Below are 16,672 nucleotides of genomic sequence, written 5' to 3' on the forward strand. Positions count from 1 at the left end.
GCAGGGAAGTGTGGCATCAGTATGGCAATATAATGTAAGGCACGCCTGGGCAAGCTGTTTGGAAAGCCCAGGGGTGAAGAGGTGACAGGATTCTGGCTGCTCCCGATCATTCTGGAGCTCCCTATAAATAGATGATCGGTACAAACCAAAGGCTGTGTTTTGTGCTGGTGCACAACATGCAGAAGTGTCTGTCTGCACTGGAGACACAAAGCAGTTCCTCTCTACTGAACAAAGACCAAATGCCCACTCAGGCTTTCGGTACCTTGCAGAAAGGTAGTCCCAGAGCTGCCATTAGGAAGAAGTCCTGTTTCAGTGACTACAATGAATCCTCCAGGTTGAGAAGCTTTTTATTCACAGATCTAAAGTCTCATATAATCTCTCTCCCCACTGCAAGATGGGACCAGCTCTGCCAGGCTCTTTCTTGACAGTGACCTGACCATAGTCACTCTCAGGGAAGCACACTTGTCCATTCTTAGTTCCTGTTATAAATGTGATTTATAACACAGGGGGTCCCTGTGAAGGCTCCTGCTGATTCCATCTTCCTTTAGGCACTGCAATTTCCCACCTATGCATGAAGTGGGTTGCTTTATTGCAGTTCCCAGGTAGACGCTCTGTATAATCCATGTCTTTCAGTCGTGCAGTTTCTGTTCAGAGTGCAGTTCTCTCTGAGGAGCACACACTGGATGTGCTCAGTGTCCTTGAACAGTTGCCCCAAAGCTGAACTCCTTCTTAGTCCTGCTGCGAGGCACAAGGCGATCCCAACTGCAACCAGAGCCTAATCCCTGCACCATGTGGGCCACCAGTTTGCCCCAACATATCTAATGGCTTAATCAGGAGGCTGGCACACTCAGCCAGGCTGTGTGTGGGAAGCACCAGACTGAGGACTGTGGTACTCCAAGCAGCTCCTAAAACGGGTCTTGATTAGTTTAGATATAAATGTAAAAAACTCTAGTGAACACAACGGCTGCCCAAGCATGTACCGCCTTGATACCTCCAGTGATGACCACTGAGCACATCTGGTCATACGCTCCCTTCTCCCCAGTTATTTCGTCCTCTCAGCATCTCTGGCTACTAAAACCAACCATGAACTGTAAGTCCTCTATAAAAATCTTCTCAACTTCAGTGGGGTTTGCACTCACCCAGTAGGGCTTGGGTTCAGATGTTCAAGTAACAACCAGCTCGCTGGCTTCTCCAGAGCAAGCAGCTCTCACCTCTGCTTGGAGAGCACATGGGACATGTTACATTCAACACATTCCTGATGATATAAATATAAATTCTGGGCAGTACTTCTCAACTTTGAAAAATGCTATTTAATTACTCTACCCTAGACTCATTATAATCTTTCTTTATTGTGTTTGGTTTTGGTTTTACTAAGTTAGGTTATGAAGAGCTGGGGGAGAGGTGAGTAGTACAGAGGATGTCATGTTTCTTTCCTGTGCTGAGCACTATGTAGTGCTCAGGTATTCCTGAAAGCTATAGCTGCACCAGAGATGTCTCTAATGAGCCAATAAAATTGGCCTTATACTTGAGATCTCTCCAAAGTTACTAAATTTGATCAAGCTTCTTTATAAATCGTTTCCAGCCAGCCAAGAAGCAGTCAGTCCCTGCCTGAGCTGCCTCTGTAAATACAGCTGTTTGTGTAACTCTCAGTCACTGGTGAGACTTTCTGATTCATAAAGCTTACAGCTGAGTATTTTAAGCCAAGAAAAGCAGATCAGGTAGTCACAGTCACAAATGCCTGATTTTTTCCGTTTTAAAAGTTGTGTTGTGGAGATGATGTTTACAGTGAGAAATGTTTGCAGTGTTGATTTTATGCTGGAGGGAACGTTAATACCTTGTAACTCTGTCCTGCATTGAATGCATGCAGAAATAGATGAGGATAAATGTGCTTCAGCCTGTAACTGTCTCTATTAACAGAGAGCTCCTGCCTGTGGCGACCAGTTGTCTGAATCCCAGCACAGACCCACAAAATAATGTATATTGGAAGGGATGTCCATAGGGCATCAATTCTGATGCCCTGCTCAAGGCAGGGACCAGTCACAGAAGGCTGCTCAGGGTGGTGAAAGTCTTGACATGGTACCTGCTGGAGACACAGAAAGAATTTCCTCGACTCCAGCTGTTACCTGGGCCCACAGTTCCCCCTTTGTGTTGCTGATACGTTATCCTTCAGCCTGACCACAGCACACCATGAAATTCTCACGAGGAGTAAAGACGCTTGTGGTGTAGCCTCTGATGGGGAGGCACAGCCCGCGCTGTGCTTCTGAATGCTACAGCCACTTCTATACTGCACCTGATCCGCTGTTACAGTGCGAGGTCAGGGGACCAAGCCATCAGAGCAGCAGTGCCACTGAACGGCTCTGTGCAGTCAGGGTGCTAGATTTGCCTCCATCACCTCTGGATGCAAATGGCACATTAATACTGGCACTGCTGAAGAACTGGCAGCAATTAAGCAGTCCTCTTGATCACTTAGTAGGAAAACAAGGGTCTTACGTACCATGATGAATGTGCTTTATGCCCCTGCCTGACCAAACTCCCACTGCTGCCTACTGATGCATGGTACGTCTCTGCAGAAACTTTCAAGAGGGTTTGAACTGTTCATGGCTCAAAAATAATTGAAAAAAATCTGCCTTCAACAAGGTAGTCTCCCTCTAAGTAATTTTAAATGTCTCAGGAAGACTATCTCAATGCTTGAGTATTAATGAGTACATTTAAAGGCTTTAAATTGACTACAGGTTGATAGGCTCATGAAGACCTTTCAGCAGAAAACAGCTCCTCCCGAAAGGGAGAGATAGTAGAGTAAGATACAAAGTTACATTGCTGTAATTTACAAGAAACCTGGATTTTTAGCCAAATTTAATCCACATGTACTAGAGAAGCCTGCAAGAGAGACTTTGTTCAAAAAGAAAGGGAAATAAATGGTTTGTTAGCCTTACTTTTTATCACTGCATCTGGGCAGGGGTCATCTTCCAATTTACTTGTTTGCCTCGTTCGTTGTTACCACTTCTCCCTTGGGATGTGAGCTCTCCCTTCTCTTGGGCAGGAGCTTCAGCTGCTGTGTGCTTGCACAGCACTTCATACAGTGCACTAAGTCCCTGGAGGTCACCAAAATTGGAAGTAAGTTCACACTGTGATACCGACCTTCCCAAAGGCTAACTCTGAGCTGGCGCTTGGCTTTGATTGCCCAGAATCAGGCGCTTTGATCCAAATTCCAGCAAATACTTAAATTTGCTGAAATTCATCTCATCCTAATACAGACATTTTAAACAGGTCAGAAGAACGATGCTCCAGAAATGCCTCTTCACTTACTAGTATGGGAATATTAAGGTGACTACCTTTAATGAGATGCGTGGACTGCACTGAAGCTAAATCCTATTTGTATGAGAATTACTGTAAAAGTAGACATACAGGAAAGGAAAAACTGCTCTTTTTTACCAAATTCCATTTAAACAACACAGACACTCACTGACCAAGCATCATTACTAGGCTGAGAAAACCACCACATCTTCCCTGGGGCCCATCTCATCTAATTTTGGATATGTCTGATGCAGCAGTCCACATTTGAGCTGGTGACCCTGAGTTCCCCTTATACTCAATGGGAAGACATAAGCATGCTCACAGCGCAGCATATTTCACTTGAAATACCTGCCTTATGATGAAACGAACGATGCCCCAGAAGAGCCTGCTTCTCTTCACTGGCCATCCAATTTTCCTCTACAGCATTGGTGGGAAACTGGGTTCTGGAGCTGCCCAAGAGCAGATGCACCTCAGAACACCTCCGCTTTGCTCTCTGTGAGGAAGATGACAGTGCTGGGAATGTCTAAAAGTAATCCCTATGCTTCTCTATATATTAGGAGGAAAGAGGTTTCAGCCTAAAAGACATAGGATAAAGTACAGAGCTAGACCCTGGACAGGAGAAGTGATTTTCTCCGTCCTTAGCTGCTGAGAAAGCAAAGGGATGAGTGTCATGAAAAAGCACAGAGAAATTACTGAAGAAAGGATGCAATAATCATGAAGTATATGCTCAGCACAGTGACACTGATGACAGAGGGAGCTGAGGAAAACATCTTTTTCCAAACTGATCTCTCTCAAGTCTGCTGAACAGTAAATGGCACGCCTGGAATTTCTGTATAACATCATCATTGGATTTCATTGCTGCAGGAGACTGTAAAGCTTTTCCTGTCCTACAGGGACACTGCTGACGTCAAATGGTGACAGAATAGGGTTCTTCACATTTTCAGATTTCCTATACAACTTGCTATTACTGCTCAAACTGGATAGTTTATCCTTCTGTGCCCTACAAATTCTGCAGGCAGCTGAAGACGCATAAATGAAGTAACCCTGCTAGTTTACTGATTCTTCTGCTCTGTTCATAATTACCACCCTGTAACAGGTATTACCTAGCATCTAAAACACACGAAAGTCTTGAAGTGAATGTAATTTCCTTTGCATATGTGATGTAGCTCAAGATCTCAGGCATCCTCTTCTAATTATGCAGTAAAATGTGTAGCACCAGATACTGTGTGAGAAGAAAAGAGACATTCTGTAAAATTGGTTTGGGTTTTTTTTCCTGTCAGGGTATTTCTGGTGTGTTCTAAGGAGGAATGAGATTGGAGAAGTTACAACTCTCTCTGACCCTTAAAGCAAAACAATTTTCGGTGGACTGTTATGCCTGGAAAGAAATAGTCCTCTACCCTTTCCGCAAGGTAATGGGGATCATCGAAGCCTGATAAGAGTTTCACCTGCCTCCTCAGGAAAGGTTTCCAAGTGAACAGCATTTTGTAAGGCTGGCTCTGTGGATGAGAGTGTGGACAATAGGTTTCCCTGCTTACAGAAGGACCACAGACAAGGAGCTTGTAAAATATGTTCTGCACACAGATTCACTCTTTGATTGTTTGTGGCTTACATTGCCTTGCCATCCTCTACAGGCGAGGCAAAACCACTGCAAATGATGAAGCCTGTGTCTAAGGTGAGAAACCGTGCATGGGGATGTCCAAAGTGACTGGCAGGGAAGCCCCCTCTGTCAAACCTGAGCTTTGCAGTGGGATCCTAAGCACGGCCCCAGCACAGCGGGTGGACGTGGCTGACTCCCACCTCCTTCTCATGGCATCCTGTGAGCATGGGGCTTCCTGCTCCCAGGACAGAGACCATCCCAACACAAACGATGAAGTCACTATTTGGTTCTTCAATGCACACTTCATTTCCCTTTTCTGGATCACAGTTCAAGTCCCTTTTAGACGTACCCTTGATATTAGCACAGTAGTCTAACTACAGACAGTTCTAACTTTAAAACAAACTACATCAATACTGTATATTGGATAGGATTCAGTTTACATGCCGGATACATATGCAAGTATGTATGTATTTTGCAAAAAAGCACTGGAAGTTAATTAGTTTTTAAACTTACAGGTATATATTTCAAATTCTATTTTTTCCCTTTTTCTCAGGAGCTTGTTGCTTCTCAGTGTAGCAGTACCGTACACTACTGTGTTAACAGTATCAGACTATTTGGATGTGTCCAGAATGCTCTGATAAGGCTCCAGTGCTGAACGTATCCCAAGGGGATCTCTCCTCCTACTAAATCCTAAGGGAGACAGGGGTGCCTCAGCTCCTCAGAGGGCCCGTTGTCCCATCGTGCTTTGCAGTAGGGAGACAGACTGGAATTGCAGTTTAGTCCTTCAGTTCACTGGATAAAAGTCATCTCTATGCATAAGTCCTGTGCACCACCTAAGGTCCTCTTTTAGACCTGAAATTAGGATGTAAAACGGATATAAATGGTGTAGAGATCTGACTTTGGTTGCCTGCAGAGGGGTGAATTTCACCTACTAGGAACAGCTACAGCCAGGTTTCTGAATCTGCATGAAAGTGCTAAGAATTCACACCGTTTACTGGCTCGGCTGGGGAATGAAGATGCTCACAGGACATGTTTGACACTTTTGCAGGAATTTGGCTTATTTTGTACTAGAGAACAGATATGCTATACCTGAATTTCTAAACTTATTGTACTGGCATCAGAGTAACTAGAAACCACAAAATGTAGCATGAAAAAAAAAAAAAAAGGCGAGTAGACTATGTATAGATATATTTACATCTACATACATCTACATATAGAAGCTTCTGTTCACTGGAAATCCTATAAGCCACTGCCTGCAATAGCATCCATCCTAAGGGAATTCTAGAGATGATTCTTAAGAGACCGAGGAGATGGGGTTATGAGGTGAGCCCATCTGTGTCAGCACCTTATCCAGCCATTGCAATGGTCCATGCAGGTGGATCTCAATCCAGCAGGGTGTGCTTGTAACATCTTGGCGATGATACTCTGCTCCCCAGCCCTATAAAAGCATCAAAGGACCAAAAAGTGAGTGTTTATTTAAAAAAACAACATTAAATCACAACTGCAGTGCTGTCAGTCTAACACAACTACAGGTAACCCATCACACAGGTTCCCAAGATGTAATGCTTTGTCCTAAGGATAAGTTTTCTCTAGAAGCTTTGTTCCTTTTTAAAGTCATTGTTACCATAGCTATCAGGGACTCTGTACTATTAAATTAAAAGTGCTCAGTCACACTTCCAGGTGCCGAGACCAACTGACATGGAAAGGCCTGTTTCCAAGCTTGGCTGCCTGCAAACAGCCCGTGAGGAATGGTCCCTGCTGTTCGCACCCCAGAGACGTGCCCAGGAAACTCTGCCAGACTGCTGTCTGGCACAGACAAAAAGCAGGCCAGCCCCTGTCATAACACTTTAACAGGAACTGGGAACGATCCTGGGCTCTGCTTCGTTTATTGGTAGCAATGCATCCTACGAGTCTGAGACTCTAGCAGTTACAGGTATTTATCTGAACCCCTGCAAACTCCCAGCAAGGTTCCTATGTGCCATACCCAACTTATGTATACACATTTTCTGTAGGTTTTCTATCCTTGAACATGTCCTCTTTTCCCATGGGAGCTCCTGGCTGTCTGCTTTGGGAAGTCCTGCAGTAACTTCTTCAGCTCTTTTGGAGAGATAAGGGATATGGAGCACCTGACAGAAGATGGGGATGTGGTGCTGGCAGGGAGAAAAGCAAACCAGCAGTTCCCATGCCTCGAGCAGGCACAGCATCTGCTCGTTAAGCAGGCAGCCTGGTTCCACAGCATTGCCAGGCATCCAAGTCACAGTGCAGTCTCACAGCTCACCGGCTGTCTCACTGCCAGAACGGAACATGGAGTTCTGCAGGGCAACGTGCAAAACGCCATCCCGCTGCAGGATGAGGCTCTTCACTTGTGGGCCACTGCTCAGAGAAGCTGAGCCTTACCTATCGTTATGCTAGTCAGGCAGGTTGACATTCTTGTCATGAAAAAAGGACACAGAGGCATATTAAGACTGATGCCTGCCTAAAGGTACCTAAACTGTAGAGTGCTGACCAACGCAGACAACCGAGGCTGCTAGAACCCACTCCTCCAGACTATCAGCTGCAAAACTAGGATTAACACCAAAACTAGGTGCCATAATAAATGGTCTGGATAAAATCCATTTCTGCTTAATGAAGAAAAGGGGGAAGAAAGCACAAGAGACCCACGGAAGCCCAAAGAGTGCTCTCAAACAGGCAGCATTCTTCTGACCTGCAGAGCACTTATCAGGCTAGAAAGGGCCCGTGTTCGCAGTCACCTCGGATCAATGTTGTGGAAATACTTGCACAAAATGCCACCCTTCAAATCAGCACTGTCAAACTTCTGAGTTTGTGGAGTCTTAAGGACTCAGCTGCAGTGAAGGTACACGGCCAGAAGGGCAGGTGCTGGTGCACCTCTGCTGACTGGCGGAACGGAAAATCCGGAGGACCAGAAACTCCAGGTTTGCAAGCGCAGCCTGGCGGGTTCGGAGGTTTGGAGGAGGCGGGCAGCCGGCGGTGGGCTGCCATCTCCCTCTGCCGGCAGCCGCCACGCTGCCGCCGCCTCACGCTGCCGGCCGGAGCTCGCCGCAGGGGCGATGCCGCAGCTGCCGAAGGAGACAACAGCCACCCTGCTCCGGTTATCAGCAGCAGTGCTCTGTGGGTGGAAACTGTTTTACTCACATAAAACTGTCTCACAAACAGTTTTATGTGAGTAAAACTGATACATTTGCCTGAGGGCTGAGCTCCTCCCAGCTGCTCCGAGGGCACAGGAAGGGTATCAGAGGGGACAGGACCTTCATCACCCGTGGGACCGTGTCCTGCCTCCAAAAGATGATACAGCCCTGGCAAGTTTGTCATGTCTTGGTCCCCACCCCATCCCTTTCTCCCAGCTGGTAGCTCAAGCATTGGTGGGGTAGGAGGCAGTCTTGAGCGCTTGGGTTCTGTCTGCCCTGTGGGGCTGTAGGTGACCAGCAGCATCTGGACACAAATCAGGGGAGAAGCCACAAGACTGTCTGTCCTGCACCTGGGAACTCTTGGTGCGTGGCTGTGACAACATGCTCCTCTGTGCAGCACACACCCAATACCCAGGGCATTCCTGTCCCCAGACCGAACACATCAGGGCTCACACCTTTGGGGAGAAATAATTTGAGAAGACTGATTACAGGAAAGAGTTTTTACAGGCCAGGAAGGAAGGAAGAACCTAGATGAGATTTGCATAGCCGTTTTCCAAAGGTCATGGGAAAGGGTTCAAAATAACTCCTTGCGCTGGTCTTCTGGTACCTGAGGCACTACAGTGGCTGCTATTGTTTCAACAAAGCAAGGTGATAATATGGCAGCAGCATTATTTAGTGCATTAACACCACCATTTCTGCTGCCAGGCTGGGCATGAAGGCAGATAACACATCAAAGAGGCTGCCCCTGAGTTGCTGAGATAATGAAAATTTTGCATAACTGGCTACACTGCCTTTACAAACAACATGCCCATTCATGTCTTCCATTAAAGAAAAAGCTGTTTGTTGGGTTTCTTGCTTTCTTTTTTCCCCCTAATGCTTGTGTGTGAACAAGATGTCAATCCCTCCCCCAGACCAAAGCAACAGCATGGTCGTGGGCAGGGAGATTTTGCCTTGGACTCTTGGGAGAGGTTGCAGGGTACTTTTAATGTTCTCAGAGAGTTAAGGAGACAAGTCCCCAAGGATGGCTGGGAAGAGTCAGACCAGAAAGCTATGTGGGACTCAACACATCTGTTTTGCAGAACATAGGGTTACTGGGCTCGAGCCTCAAGCAGTTTTGCAGTATCTTTGACGTGAATTCAATCAGCTTGATTCAGTCATTTGTATAGAACCAAATCTGCAAGACAAAGAGACATACTCAGCCACTTCTTATGGTGCCTAGCAGGACCAACTGGCTTTTAATGGTGCAGCTTCTCTAGTTTGCAGGCTGAACGCTGCTGCCAGCTCTCCCCAGCAGCACTATAGGAAGTCCTAGCCCATCTGTAAACAGCCTTGAAATACTCACCATTCTCTGGTGTTTAGGTGCTATGATGGCACCTAAGTAAATCCTAAGTACTAAAAGGAGTCAAGAGATCTCATTCTGGTGAGGTGGCCGTTCAGAAGATTTAAGAAACTCCCACAAAGACCAATACACTGCACACAGAGCAGTCAGACTGCAAAGTTCAGATATGGAAGACATGGGAACAGTAATGGCTTTGGTGGCCTCCTGTCTCTTCCAGATAAGAGGGGGAAGGTCACATGCGCTTTTGGGTTTTGTATTCTGCTTCCAAGAAGCCCTTCTCATCGTGTGGCTGGCCAGAGTGGATGTCATTAGAAATTAAGACAATGTCTTGCCAGGGATCAGGCAGGTGACAAACAACAACAATTCCCAGCAAGTTCAGTGGGGGCTGAGGGAGGACTCAGTGTTCCTTGACTGAGACTATACACACCAGTCTATACTGTAAATTAGAATAGAGATACAAGGACATTATTTTCAGATCTATGGCTCTACTAAGCTCTATTGCAAACCAGTAACGATAGGAGAGATCACGACTGCCTAAGATATGTGCTACAACATTTACATGTTGCTAAGCCCCTCCAAGTTGACCTTTTTATGCAATCAATAGGGGAACACAGCCACACAATCTCTGCTTATTTTCCACAAAAAGCCTATGGAATGCCTAATTTTTGGAATCTAAGACACTTCCAGGTTGACCACAAAAGCTACTGATTTTAAGCACCTAGAAGTTTAAGGCAATACTGGAAAAAAGGCAGTCTGAATTGCTATTTGCAAACTGGGTGTCTAAATCCCCACTTGAGAAGGATTTGATGGGGTCCAGTTTTGCACCAAAGCTAGCAAGTGATGTGATTTGCCTTTTCAGAAATGCAAGAGAAAACAATGAAAACTTACTTTAACAAAGCTCATTCGAATAGTACACATCTTGGTCAGCTCATACACCACTTCAAAACCGTGATTGACTGACTGAGCAAGCAGCTGGGCAAAGAGCTGGTTGTTGAAGATCTTGAGGCTACAGCCACTGGGGATCTTGCAAACAGTGGCTGGGTGGAAACCATGCTGGTAGTTACAGTTGCGGCTTTGCACAAAAATACTGCTGTCACTGACACATTCGGCGTAAACTTCTCCACCAACATAGTAAAGATGAACACCTTGAAAAAGGAAAAATAACGTGTATTGTTCACAACAATTGTTCTCCATTGTTCACAACACACTTTATACCAGTAATTCTTTAACTATTTTACTGGTGCAGGCATACAAGCCCATGATCATTCCAGGCACTCAGTGCTTATATGCTGCCTTTCAAAAGACAGTAAACTGTGTGCCTATCCATCTATCTGTGCAACAGACCCACCACCGTCAACAGATAATCTTCTTAACTGGTCTAGGAGAAAAAAGTCTTGGCACATGATGTTTTTCTTTGTCAGTGAAGGCTGGTATACTTCTTTAACCCAGCAGCATAGTACTTTATGACAAGACACATATATCACAGAATCACAGAACGGTCAGGGTTGGAAGGGACCTCTGAAGATCATCTGGTCCAACCCCCTGCTAAAGCAGCTTCTCCTAGAGCAGCTTGCACAGAGTCATGTCCAGGCGGGTTTTGAATGGCTCCAGAGGAGACTCCAGAGCCTCTCTGGGCAGCCTGTTCCAGTGTTTTGTCACCCTCAAGGTAAAGAAGTTCTTTCTCATATTCAGATGGAACTTCTTGTGTTGCAGTTTGTGCCCATTGCCCCTTGCCCTGTCACTTGGCCCTACTGAAAAGAGCCTGGCCCATCCTCCTGACACTTGCCCAAAGATATTTGTAGACATTGATAAGGTCCCCTCTCAGTCTTCTCTTCCTCAGGCTACACAGGCCCCGCTCTCTCAGCCCTTCCTCATCAGGGAGATGCTCCAGTCCCCTAGTCACTCGTAGCTCTCCATTGGGCCCCCTCCAGCAGTTAGTTCCCTCTCTCTCTTGAACTGGGGAGCCCAGCACTGGACACAGCACTCCAGGTGCAGCCTCACCAGGGCAGAGCAGAGGTGCAGGATCATCTCCCTCCACCTGCTGGCCATGCTCCCCCTAATGCACCCCAGGATCCCATTGGCCTTCTTGGCCACCAGGGCACACTTAAATAATTATGCACAGATAAATATCAAACATCTGTCAACCATATACAAAACATGGATCAAAACTGTCAGAGAACTGACAAATCTGTTATGTATTACACATCTAAACATATTTTCTTTTTTGAGCACATGCACACTGACCAAGATCCACTTCATTGCACGCTATTTTTTTACTACAGGATCCTAACTCATACAGTTCAAACACAGCATGGTGTATACTTAAAATAGGTTTTCTGTATTTTGCTTTATCCACCACATCAGGATCATGTATTTGCATTTACGTGATGTGATTTACTCATCAGATCCTGTTCCAAGTGACCTTGGAACCTAAAAGACTGAATTCCTTCAGGACTTTTCCGTGCTCAAGTGACTTACCAATGCTAACTCCCAAATTTTTACCGTGCCTTGGGGAAATGAAGATGGATGAGCTTCTGTCCATTCAAAGACTCTGGTCCCCCCAGGATGTGTGCTTGCATGAAAATATACCTAAATTTATGGGAGAATTTACCCTAGCCCAATTCAGCAACCTTAAAGGTAGGAATCTTGTCTAAGCTAATTGTGTAGATGTCTTCTCTAGTTGACAGATGATGAAAGGCACTGTGACCAGATGATTCACTCCATCCGCTACAGAGTGCAGGCTCACAGCCAGCTTAAACTGATAGAAGTCTGTGCAGGTGCTGAAAAGGCACTCTCATTCCCTGCTCCTGCTGCTTCTTCCCACACCTGCTTTCATGCCAGCAGCAGTGGCTGGGGATTGGGCAGCCATCCAGATTGAGGAACTGAACAAGCTAATAAACTTAAAAACAAACAAAACAAAACAAAAGAAGATTTATTTGCAGTGAGATCTTCATCAGTGCAAGCGTGGCAATGGGGACCCAGACTGCTTAAATGTGAGCATGAAACCACACCTCGAAGGGGGCCAAGTCATCCTGTGAAGATGCCTAGACATTCACCCTTCCCATGGCTAGATTAGATGAGATGAACCCCTCCCATGGCCGAGAGAGGTGGAAGAACTCAGTCCTTTGTTCTCATAAAAACCACCACTAAATAAAAATAAAATCCTCCTCTCCGTTCCCAGGTATGGCATTCAAGTCCTTACATACAAATGCACATGTTCACAGAGTCTCAGAGGACTGCCTGCAAAGCTAGTGATAACTGTGCTTTAATATTTCAGTTGTAATTAGTTTTAGTCCCGTTGTCTTTCATAGAAAAAAGCCTGGTTACATATTCCCAGTCTGTTCATCATTCTGTGGTCATGACAGCAAGGGGCAGCAGCATATCCTTAAGCCAAAAGCAGCCTCTAAACAGAAGTGGGAGAGGCTCAGGGAAAAGCAGGTTGAGTGGGAATGGAATCTGGGAAAAATACGCTCTCCCATAGACTTCCAGGGTGACTCAGACAGGAACCTTGAAGTTTGTCTTCAAGCCATCGCTTGACTTTTACTTCTACGCACCCATGAGATGAGGTGTGAGTGGCAGGGGTGCGGCTCAGAGCACACACTAGCATTGCACCGGGAACACGGGTGAGATGACAGCTCCATTAGAGCAGTCGTCAGCTCCAGTCCAACTGCACCAAGCTTTACAGGGTGTTGCACATTGTGACAGCTATTACTTGACCCATGTCTCCCTTCCCTTCTGTGGAAGACAGATAAAAGGGAAGGACTGAAAATGCAAAGGTCGTAGCTGACCTTGATGGAATCCATATAACTTTCCCAAATAAACAGATAGAGTAAGAACACAGGGTAGGGAGAGAAGCATAAGGACATAAATGTTCACCACGTTTCAAATCTTCAGGTGTGATTTAGGGTGACCACACTTCTGGGTGCTAAGGTGAAACATTTTAAAGGCTGGATTTTTAGAGTACATTGAGTAACCCAACTTCTGAACAAAAAGAATGCTTTCAAAGGCATTGCCCAAACTGTGTACTATCTATAATAATGAAAACACCAAAGTCACTTCTGAAAGCAGAGGCTACAATTTGCTTTTTCCTTGTGGACTTTTTAAAAGCAATAAATACAGCAGTAATGAAATGTCAGTGTGCATTTCCATTCTTCTGGTATTCATCCACCAGAGACGAGCACCCTCAAGCAAGCCGAGCAGATGAATACATATTTGTAGAAGACCAAATCAAGGGTCCATATGTTTTAGTGGGATTTCATTGCTCTCTGCAGAAACTGGAAACTCAGCAGCCTCCAAGTATCAACATCTTTTTGACACTCTGATCAGAATTCCCCTTTTTGCCCTTGAAGTCTTGACTGCTGAAACAGGTCCAAATGCTAGTAGATGTTGCATTGTGTTCTGGATTGTTTTTAGCTTTGATGTGGTATTTCCAGGAAACCGTTTCACGCTGATACACTAGATGACAATTCAATCACATATCCTTATCCTACTGAGTTAATCTTGTTTACTCACTCTTTTTTCTCCCCTGTTAACATGTGACAATTGTATCCATTTCAGTAGCTTTCATCTGTCCAGCATGCCTTTGAACTACACGCTTTTGGAACTGCTCTGTGCTCTTCTGCAGGCCTGTACTGGTGCCGCTTCTACTCCACTTGAACATGTTTTGTTAAGATTTGCATGAACAGGGAACACCAGTAAAATTAAGGATCTCTGATACACTGAGCTCCTCTCTGGGCAACCTGCTCCCTTCCCTTGGGCAGATTCTAGTGTAAGACTTTAAAGGACTTTTAATCAATGACAGATCTTCAGGTTTGAAAGGATGAGGTCCATTAGCATTTACTTCATTTTCTTTCTGTTCTGCCTCTTCCTCTTTTTGGGCAGAAAGTCACAAGATGCAACATCCTCAAATGACAGCTTTGACTGGAATCTTTTGTCATTCTTCTTTTAGGGCTGGGCTCAGCTTTGATCTACAGCCCTCTGACAGCTTATGCTGATAAAGAAGCTTTGCTTTACTTTCTGAGTAGGTTAGAACTAGATGTACAACTCATTTCCACCCCTCACAACAAACTACTTTGACAGACACTTGTAGTATCACACTGGCTTCACACAGTGCATCTGCAACACAAGTGCTTTCCCTTCTGGAGAAAAGTGCAAGAGCTAAGTACAGCATCTCCTGCACTAGCCTTCAGGTTTACTGTTTGCAAAAACTATGTCACACTTGTCTCAGAGCTTCCTCATACTCCATCCTTCAACACTAGACTATCAAGAGCCAATTAAAATACTGCTCTAGGCCTGGGAAATGAGGTGAGGTTGACAAGATAATAGGAGTGAAACAATTAGAGTTAATTAGCCCTGTGGGAAATCCATTCCCAGGCAGCTACTGGTGAGAGGCTGGGTTGGCAAGATAATGAGTCTAGACTGGATATACCAGAACAGGCAAAGCTTCACCTGCACAGGGAAGTGGCTGGTACAGGACTCCTGACTCACCGCCACAAACAACAGTAAGTTCTGGGAGAATATCAGGCCCTACACAGCCCCGGAGAGCTGGGACGGAGTGTGTGCAGCCATGTCCAGGTGGGGTGTACAAGCGAGTACTGCTGGAGGGAGAATCCAAGATTTACTTTTACTGGCAAGAAGCTGACCAGGAGGGAATCAGACTGGTAAGGGGGGGAAAGCTACAAAGGCAGCTCTGGTAGAGTTCTTCAGCTAAGTAACTCAACTACTAAGTGTTTCATCCATCTCCCTTTGTTATTTGGTGGGAGGAGAACCAGCCCTGAGGCACCAGCAATTATCCTTTTAGTGGCATTTCAATGGCAATATTCCCAGTTGCCAGAAGCTCTAATAAATAAAATGAAAATACATACTGCTAAATTAGAACACACAACTATAAACAACATTTTTCTCTTCGCTGGCCAAGTAAATAGCTTTTGTAAGGAGCTACTCTGGTGATTGTTATTCAGTCAGAAAAGAATTGGCTGCTTTTCTTCTATTTCAGAAGTAATCTCAGAGCTCTGGTTTTAAGACAAGCATACCTGACAAATCAGCGAGGTTTGTTAATGCAATGCATGGTTCTTTCAAGCTCTGAATACTCCTGAGGAGAAGAGGGTTCGTCTTACCTTTTCCTATGTGTCTCCTGGTGTTTTCTATAGTAGAGTTGCGGTTTACATTTGAGAGCAGTCCCAGGCAGAACCTGTTTTTGTTATTTGAGGGATCTGTAAATCCATCTATAAGGATACTTCGAGAGGAAGCCTGGAAAGTCTCCCCTACCCGGTTGTTGAGTTCATAGTAGGCAACTGAGCACCAGTGTTGGGGTTCCTCATAGCAAACAGGCCGAAAGTCTGTAGGAAATAAAATTAATCAGCTGCTCAGGTCTCACTAACATTTTTTAAACAATCATTCTCTGTTTTCTTTTCTCCCTCCCTCCCTCTCCCCCCCCCCCCCCCCCCCCCCAGCTCTTCATCTAAACAGTCACTTATGTCACGCTTTATCTCAAAGGCAACTTCTGTTTCTTCTTAATTTTATGACTGAAGACCCAAACATGCGAAGGGCTGGTATACCAGCTTAACTCTAAGCCTATGAGGAGTCCCACTTGCTCTTAAAAGTGATAACTCCACTGCATTAAATTAAGCACATGCTGACATTCCTTGCTGATCTGGGGCCCAATCTCTACACTGAAAATAGTAAGGGATACATCTGCTCTGCACACCAGCAGGAGCTAGGGATGACAGATGAGCTCAAAGCAAGTCAAAACTGAGCCAAGCCTTCAGCCTAATACCAAACTCTGAAGTAATCAATCACTCCCCCCAGTTTTTTGCATGCTTTGGGGCTTTCCACTTCCACGTGAGACCACAAGCAGAAATGTCAGCAGGGTCATTTCTTTTGGATCTACCCCTGCCCAGGTTTTCTAACTCAGAGACAGCCTCAAAAATGTAACAGAATCTCTGAGCCTCATTCGTCCACAGGAATTAAAGGGAAACCTTATCCTGCCTGCCCACCACAGGCATGTGAGCCCCCCTGCCCCCAGAGCACCTCTGTGAACTTCCAATGAATATTCACGGGGGCAGTGATCAGGGATGGTAAACTATGCTAAAGAGATCAAATTATTTTGGCAATTTATTTAAAAGTACTGGTGTCTGATAGCTACTTACTATCTGGCCATTTTGTGTACCCATCTGCAATTAGCACTATCACCCTCATCTTCCTTCTGCTCCAGTTCTGTGATAGATACATGTTCCTCACCGTTTCAGAAGGCTGGCATTATTTTTTTAATGTATATGTGTGTGCACAGTGTTCAGT

General features: G+C 45.3%; 1 protein-coding gene across 7 annotated transcripts in view; it reads right to left on the reverse strand.

Moving 5' to 3' along the window:
* Positions 1–4,543: 4,543 nt before the first annotated feature.
* The window catches only part of SMAD9 (SMAD family member 9), a 61,842-nt gene continuing 49,713 nt past the window's right edge, over positions 4,544–16,672 (reverse strand). For 4 of the 7 annotated variants that reach the window (XM_080376141.1, XM_080376138.1, XM_080376140.1 and 1 more), the window contains exons 5-7: positions 15,493–15,714; positions 10,265–10,521; positions 6,195–8,185 (exon numbers count right to left, since the gene is read on the reverse strand). In XM_080376141.1, the coding sequence (XP_080232267.1) occupies positions 7,685–8,185; positions 10,265–10,521; positions 15,493–15,714 (980 nt within the window). In that variant the 3' untranslated portion in view covers positions 6,195–7,684. Of the gene's footprint in view, positions 8,186–10,264; positions 10,522–15,492; positions 15,715–16,672 lie in introns of all 7 variants that reach the window. The other 3 variants (XM_080376144.1, XM_080376143.1, XM_080376142.1) reach the window with 2 other exon arrangements.

The sequence above is a fragment of the Falco punctatus genome (assembly GCF_963210335.1).
Source record: "Falco punctatus genome assembly, chromosome: 2".
Classification (NCBI taxonomy): Eukaryota; Metazoa; Chordata; class Aves; order Falconiformes; family Falconidae; genus Falco; species Falco punctatus.